This window comes from Dipodomys merriami, unplaced genomic scaffold (genome assembly GCF_024711535.1).
Source record: "Dipodomys merriami isolate MVZ:Mamm:240054 unplaced genomic scaffold, mDipMer1.0.p SCAF_7, whole genome shotgun sequence".
NCBI classification, from domain to species: domain Eukaryota; kingdom Metazoa; phylum Chordata; class Mammalia; order Rodentia; family Heteromyidae; genus Dipodomys; species Dipodomys merriami.
Window position 1 is genome coordinate 31,711,322 of NW_027206290.1, and position 7,518 is coordinate 31,718,839.

Below are 7,518 nucleotides of genomic sequence, written 5' to 3' on the forward strand. Positions count from 1 at the left end.
CACGGACTGGCAGCCCCCATAGTGGGGAATAGGGTCTGCAGAGCGGGCAAAGCTGGACTTTCAGGCATTGCTGGGGATTGGAGTAATTCAAGCTCCTCCAAGCAGAAGAGAGGCACCCTGTTTCAGGTCAGGGACAAGGAAAGTGGGAGGATTCTACTGAAGAAATGAGGAGCTGAGACTTCAACTCTATGAAAAGCACTGGTAGAAGTAATAGAAAAAAAAAAAGAAAATGTAAAGGGGATGAAGTACCCCGTTTTTAGATGCCCCCTCACAGACCACCAGAGACCACGATTAATGCAAACAGCAAAGAGTCGTTTATTGCAAGCTCCAGCTTGGTCCTCTGCACACCCGGCAACTGATGATGCTAAGAGGCCCCGAGCATAAAATCAGCGCAGTTTTTATAGTTTTGAACAAACAACTTTAAAGAACTTTTACATAAGAAATTACATGATTGGTTAACATTTAAAACAAGCTAAGGTGGGCAAATATGATTGGTTGACCTTTACAAAAAATATCCTTGGTCCACAGCTTGACCACAAATGGTTATGAGTCACACCTGGACCAACAGTATGCATGGCATGTTTTGCCCTGGGCTATGAAGAACAAATTGGTGGGAACTTTATATGGTTTTAACTGAAACTCTTAGCTCATGGTCACTCAGGGGCAACACCATTTGGGGCTAACACCTGCCTTAAGCAAACGCCATCTATGGCTCCAAGAATTGTGCCTGGCTTTCTGTCAAAAATTCCTAGCATTGGGGCTAAAGTGGGCCACGAGTTAAGTCACAGAACTGAGATGGGGTCTTAAGTACAATGGAAGTGCTTAGGATTTTCAGGGAAAGGAGGACAAAACTGGCTCAGGTTGCAGGTCTGGTCTGGATCTGTCTCCAAGGTCCCAGAGCCAGTAAGGACAGCTGTGCGTCCTATTTGGGGTTCCAAAGAGCTATCTTTGCAAACACAGGTCTAGAGAGAAAGCGGCTGGTCTTCATGTAGGTGGAGATTTTGTTCAAGCCCTGTGAGTAAGAAGGAAAAAGCAGATCAGATCTTCTGTCCATTGGGCCAAGTAGCCTTCCTTTAAGAACACTCTGTTCTTGGGGGGGGGGGGAGGTTAAAGGCCAGGGCACGTTCTACTCTATGGATTCCCCCTAGCCCTGGGAAGGAAGCTCTTCAGTTCCTTATACTGAAGAAAATTCTGCTCACTATGTAAGATTCTTTATATAAAATAGACATTACAATATAGACAAAAAAACAAAAACAAAACCCTCCCAGGGCAGGAATCAGCCTGTCACTCTATGCTGACTGGGAATTGGCCCCAAACTCCCTGCTCAAGGCCCTATCCTGTATTGTCTGCACAGACGTGCTCTTCTTTCACAGAGAAGCCCCTCCTTATCTCGGTTAGCATAGAGGAGAGATCTAGCAGAACAGGGAGGCCAGGATCTGACAGTGTCTGCAGAAAGAGATCCCAGGTCTTACTCTGTAACACAGCAAATCCTGAATGCAAGGGGACTCCGTGAAAAGTGAGCCAGAAAGAAAGGACAGATACATGCTTATCATTCTTCTGTAGCAAAAAGCGCTAACTTTGAAAGCAGGTACCTAAACCCATATTTTCTGTGGCCCTGTAGTGGAAATGACTAAGCGAATCCTTAAGTATACTGTGTACCATATTTTCAGTGCCCAAATAAAAGGACTGAAAGATCAAGGGGCTAGCCAGGTGCCAGTGACTCACCCATGATCCTAGCTACTTTGCTTTGAGAGGCTGATATTGGGAGAATTGTCATTCCAGGCCAACTCAAGCAGAAAAGTCTTCAGGACCTATTTCAGTGGGACTTAGGCATGGTCACACATGTCTGTCATCAAAGATACACTGCACAGTGAAATCCAGGACGATTGTGCTCTAGAAGCAACACCCAGCATGAAGCAAGACCCTGGCTCAGAAGTAACCAGCACAGACCAGGCACCAGTAGTTCATGCTTGTACTGCTAGCTATTCAGGAGACTGAGATCTGAGGGTTGAGGTTCAAAGCCAGCCAAGACAGAAAAGTCCATGAGACTCTTATGTCCAACTAACCAGCAAAAAGCTGGAAGTGGAGAGGTAGAGCTCAAGTGGTAGAATACCAGCCTTGACCAAAATATTCTCAGGGACAGTACCCAGGCCCTGAGTTCAAGCCCTATCACCAGAACAAATATAAACAAACAATCATATGAAAAAAATCATGCACCAAAAAAGACTAGAGGTATGCCTCAATGAAAGCACACTGCCAAAACTCTGACATTTCCAGGAGAAACACAAGACAAGAAAAGAGAGAGGGAGGGAATAAGAGGAAAGGAAGGAAAGAAGGAAGAGAGGGATGAAAGAAAACAAAGAAAAAGAGAATGAGAGAGAGAAAGAGAGAGACAGAGAGAGACAGAGAGAGAGAGACAGAGAGAGAGAGAGAGAGAGAGAGAGAGAGAGAGAGAGAGAGAGAGAGAGAGAGAGCCAACAAGGCAAATCTGGGCAGACCTGGCTGATTTCAGTGTGAAGATGTCTGGTGTCTTCCATCCCAACCCACTACAGACCCACAGCTATTGCACTATCTCCAAGGCCACATCTTTTAGACCAGAACCAAAGCTGATAAAACCTGGCTAGGAAAGCATGTCACTTCGTGGGGAGGAGGAAAAGAGAACAGATTCCAGCACTTGCACTGATGCCTCCAACACTCAAATCTCTAACAAAGAAGGCTTTATGGGTGTCAAACAAGTGGATTCTGGGAGGCCCATGATTAGCTGTGAGGTGAGGCCCAGGCTGGGCTCCTCAATGTCTAGGTAGCACCATGTACACCTCATAGTCTAGAATATGCACTGCATTCAGCTATCTCAGCCCTCGATGGGAAGACATCATCTAAGTCCCATGGAGCCAAGCAATGAGCCTCATACAGAGAAGATAGGCAGAGACTATGAGGGACACTGAGTGAGAATTCAACCTGTTTCATACTTGAGATACTAAGGAATAGAAGGTGAAAGATGAACATTGAACAAGTGAAGATAAAGTCCTGCAACAGAGGCCTCGCATATCTACTCAGTCCAACACCAACCATAGTGCTGGGGTCTCCGTGCTTCCTTAGCCAGGGATCTAACCAAGCAAAGCTTCCTACAGAGCAGGTGTGAATATTGTCTGTGTCTTGGTACTTCCTATCAATCCCAACTCATCTCACTCTCCCAGTGCCACCTGCTCACACTCTGCTGAATCCTCCTCCATCTCTACAGGGTGGAAACTCAAGCTGCACAAGCTGTGGGGATTTTCCTTCCCCTACAGAGCAGACAGCCACTGATGGCTGCCTTTAGGCTAAACCAGAGGCTCACAATCCAACACAGCTTCCCTGGCACTGGGACATTGAACATTCTCAGGTTCCTAATCTGTCTAATGGGATGGATTGATCTAACCACCCCCCAGGAATGTTATCATGGTAAACTTGGCTCAGTTGATGCAAGTTGCCAAGCACAGGGGCTAGCAGAAAGCCAGTGAGCAGTAAAACCTAGTTATTCTTCACTCAGCTCCAGGACTACGGAGGCATCATAGCAAGGGGGAAGGGAAGAAATTCATCCATGAGGAAGGAGGATTGGGGGGTGTCACCTCAAAGCGGGACATGAAGTCCTTCAGGTTGGGGAACGCATCCAGGCACTTGGGTTCAAACATTCTGTGCTGGTCAAGAATATCGTAAGCCAGGAAATCCACAAAGGTGATCTGCAGAAAGCTGAGAATGAATGAACTGAAATTTCATAACCAAGAGGAAAAACTAGTTCTCAGCATGACTCTTCCCTTTACCTTGTCCCCTGCAAACCATGGCCGCTTCCCCAGGAACTGGGAGAAGAGCTTCATCTTGTCAGGAAGGCCCTCCAAGAACTCAGGCTTCAGCTTCTCCTGAGGCAGAAAACAGCAGTCAGTGCACCTTCAGATGCAAGCCCTAGCTGCCCCAGCAGAGGTTGCTCTCCGCTGGATTGAGAAGGCCCCAACCTAGGAAGGAGTGAACAGCTCCCTCCCATGTAACTGGGGCTATTCCAGGGTTCAAGCTTCTATTGAATACATCGCCATTTTTTAAATAAATAGGTGACAGAGCCCATATTTCAGGAGTGAAGAGAAGCCCGAGAGGAATCCAACACTGTCCCCCATCTGTCACCACTGATGTACAAGACACTTCCTATGGTTGAGGCCCAAGAGTGCTGTGGGCACTATCAAGCTATGAACTCTGGCAGACTCAAGGATGCAAACAATGGAAAACACTCAGGGGAATAAAAGCTGGATGTTCTACATAGTGGAAGGTCAGTGAGAAGGCACAGACTTCTGTAACATTCAAAAACAAAACAAAACTAAGGGAAAGTGAATTTGAGGAGCTGGAAGAAAAGGGGAAGGATGAGAGGCGCTTCATCCATGTAGACTTTCCAGAAAGCCAGCTCATCCTTGTGGGTGTTAAGGGGACCAGCACTCTGGGAAAACAACTGGGAAAAAGTTCCCAGGGGAGAGTGCCCTTCCCACTCAATTGTCCTCTTCTTCTTCCTACTTTAAAGATATGCATTCCAGGATCAGTGATGTATTTAGTGTTCAGGGCAGAAATCAGTGATGTCAGCTGGGGAATTCTAAACACAAACTTTACTGTCCAGGTACTGAATTTTCCCCTGGAGAAGCTGAGCTGAATCCTAAGAGTTAGTGGAAATTAATTGTAAAGTTGCATCTGATGTGCTGTTAGATTTGAGATTTATTCTATTTGGTAGTTAGGAACAGTACTTGCACAATGAGTTCAGAGAGTTCAGATGGCAAACAGTGTGAAGCGCCCAAAAAGACCACCAGGGACCAAAGATCTATGCAAGCGGCAATGAGTCGTTTATTGACGAGCTCGAGCACGGACCCCTCTGTGCACTGATGTCCGAGTGCAGAAAGTGGCCCCCAGCACAGGGTTACAGCACCTTTTATATGTTCTTTGGTAGGGGTAAGGCCTCAGTATATATTGGCAACGAATCAATACACCACACGGGAAATTTAAATCATAATTCTAGCGGATGACTGGTGCAATACAAAGTGGGAAAAGGGCTGGGGCTAATAATTGGTCAGGCTAGCGAGCTATTGTGCTCTAAACTAATTTGACAGTACTTCTAGGGTAATTTAGGAGAAGTGGTTGCCAGATGGCCACTATCTCTGACCCTGACCCGGGGGAAGTGGTTGCCAGGCAGCCACTATCTCCGATCCTAGGACCAGGGAAAGTGGTCTGGAATGTGTACTTTGCCAGGTACTCCCTGCCAAAGGGTCATTAATTTCAGCTCCAGATCTGGGAGTGTCTGGGACTCAAGGGCAGGTAGAATAGCAGCTGCATTCTTCAAGCAGGTCTAATACAAAATGGCAAATATAGGCCTATCTGGTTATATATATCAAGCTTCTCAACAGAACCAGAGCAGATGAGAATTTGAGGGTCTAGAACCCTAACCCAACCATAATTCATTCAGGTTAAGGAAAGACTCACAAAATCAGGACTGTAGCAAATCCTGGCTAGTTGCATGCGAGTGTCCCAAGCCTGGTTCTCCAAAATGTCCACACGAATCTTCTCCTCCTCTGTCTCCCCACCTGCAGCCACAAAACTCAGTTGCATCCTCTTCATCCCACCCCAAACAAGCCCAGGGGATGACCATGTCCCGCCCCTACACACCTACCCAGCCACCAACCCCACTCACACAGGTTGTGCTTGCGGGCAATGTAGCGCAGGATGGCATTGCTCTGGGTGATCTTGTGAGCTCCATCAATCAAGTAGGGCAGCTGGATGGACAAGCAGGGAAGGTCACAAGGGGCCCCAGGTCCCAGCAGCCCTTCCCTGGGTTAGAGCAGACACAGTGTGCCTGGCCATGCTGAGCCCTACATGAATACACGGCAGAGAGAATGCAAGGGCTGGGGCATGGAGCATCACAGAGACACAACACAGACAGTCTGGAATAACTGATCCTAAAACCTACAAACTAGAAAAAGACCCAGACCACCCCTTCCCCTGCACCTACATTGGGGAAGTCCAGGCCCAGCTTGAACTTCTCACTCAGCCACTGGCTTCTGTCATAGTCAGGAGCTGTGGTAGACAAGATCAAGTGAAAACAAACCTCCCTGAGTCCAGCCCTCCTTCCCCAGGACCCCCTGAGGCAGGGGATCTGCACTCTGACCAGCTGTGTCCCACCTTCCAAGGCTACACAGACAAAGAATGCAATGAGAGATTTACAAGACCAGGCTCACAAAAAGTTTAAGTCAGCACTTAAGGAAACTAAACGAAATTACAGACAGCCCTCCACTCCCAGCCCTCAGCCTTGGAAAATAAAACTGGGTCCTCCAAGAGTTTCCTGAACAGGCAGGTGCTGCATGTGACTGAGGAGACCTGCAGAGCTGAGCAACAGGTGACCACTGTATACGTGTCAGGCCTTCAAGGGCAGCGCAGGAGGGGTCAGGATTCTGCCCAGGAAGTGTCTTTACCATCCCCAATCGTGTATCTCTTCTCCTCATAGCTTGTGTCTGTGTATTCTAGAAGCAGGCGGATGGCGTGGGCCAGCTGGGAGAGATGGGAGGTGACACAAGTCAGATGTTGGGAGGGAGGAGGGGTGCTCAGAAACTTGTTTATGCCTAATATTCTCTCTCTCTCTCTCTCTCTCTCTCCCTCTCTCTTTCTCTCTCCCTCTCCCCCCTCTCTGTCTCTCTCTCTCTCTCTCTGTCTCTTTCTCTGTCTCTGTCTCTGTCTCTGTCTCTCTGTCTCTCTCTCTCTCTCTCTCTCTCTCTCTCTCTCTCTCTCTCTCTCACACACACACACACACACACACACACACACACACGGTGGGGGGGGAGGGGGCAGAACAGCAGATTCCATCCAGCAACTACTGTTCCAGAAGCAGCCCCATTTACTCAGCGTGTTCCCACCCCGCACCCCTGTACCCCTCTCCACGGGGACCCCTCGCTCACCCCTCGGATGTCCCAGTAACCCAGTGTCACAGGCATGGTGCTGGTGCTGTGAACTGAGCAGACTGACTTCGCCCCGATGGCTTCCAGCAGCCCTTGAGGCCAACTGAGGAAGAAAGATCTGCTTTGCCCTAGCTGCAGTTAGTCTTCGGCCCGCCCCGTGCCTCTCGGCACCGCCCCTTCCACCACCTCTGCCAATCCAGAAAGCCTGGATTTAGCGCTGGGACCCCACCCACTAGGAGGAGTAACAATCAATGCAGCCCCTGCCAGGAACCTCCCAGGACTGGGCCTCCAGAAGCCAAAGCCAGGGTTCAGCTAGACTGCTCTCCAGCCCAGCCAGAGGGTCATTATCCGAACCCTGCACTACTGAATCCATGATGCTTTGGCAGTGTTGTTGGGTGACAGGAATATCCATGATGTTCTCCCTGCATTCTCCTCGTGACATAGTTCAGTCTCCATCACTGTCAAGTTCCTGCAGGCTTTGGGTGGCTCAGGCTGTGAGGAATACCTAGCAAGTAATCACCTGAAAGGATAATCCTCCACTTTGTCATAGGAGATCCTAGAAATC

The 7,518-nt window shown here is 48.5% G+C and overlaps 1 protein-coding gene across 1 annotated transcript; it reads right to left on the minus strand.

Annotated features, from left to right (window-relative positions):
• Positions 1–291: 291 nt before the first annotated feature.
• LOC138816463 (glutathione S-transferase Mu 2-like) lies at positions 292–7,082 on the minus strand. The gene is made up of 8 exons (XM_070006222.1): positions 6,954–7,082; positions 6,474–6,549; positions 6,014–6,078; positions 5,696–5,777; positions 5,488–5,588; positions 3,801–3,896; positions 3,609–3,719; positions 292–1,012 (listed from the first exon to the last, which is right to left on the minus strand). The coding sequence occupies exons 1-8, from the start codon at positions 6,987–6,989 to the stop codon at positions 923–925; spliced, it is 657 nt and encodes a 218-aa protein (XP_069862323.1). The 5' UTR covers positions 6,990–7,082; the 3' UTR covers positions 292–922.
• Positions 7,083–7,518: the final 436 nt, after the last annotated feature.

Bases quoted from the DNA above. Each gene is read 5' to 3' on its own strand.
- LOC138816463 (XM_070006222.1), bottom strand. From the start codon at position 6,989: ATGCCTGTGACACTGGGTTACTGGGACATCCGAGGG. The intron at 5,589-5,695 runs GTGAGTGGGGTT...TTGTGGCTGCAG, and splicing joins TGCCCGCAAGCACAACCTGT to GTGGGGAGACAGAGGAGGAG. The intron at 3,720-3,800 runs GTAAAGGGAAGA...AGCTTTCTGCAG, and splicing joins CATGGTTTGCAGGGGACAAG to ATCACCTTTGTGGATTTCCT.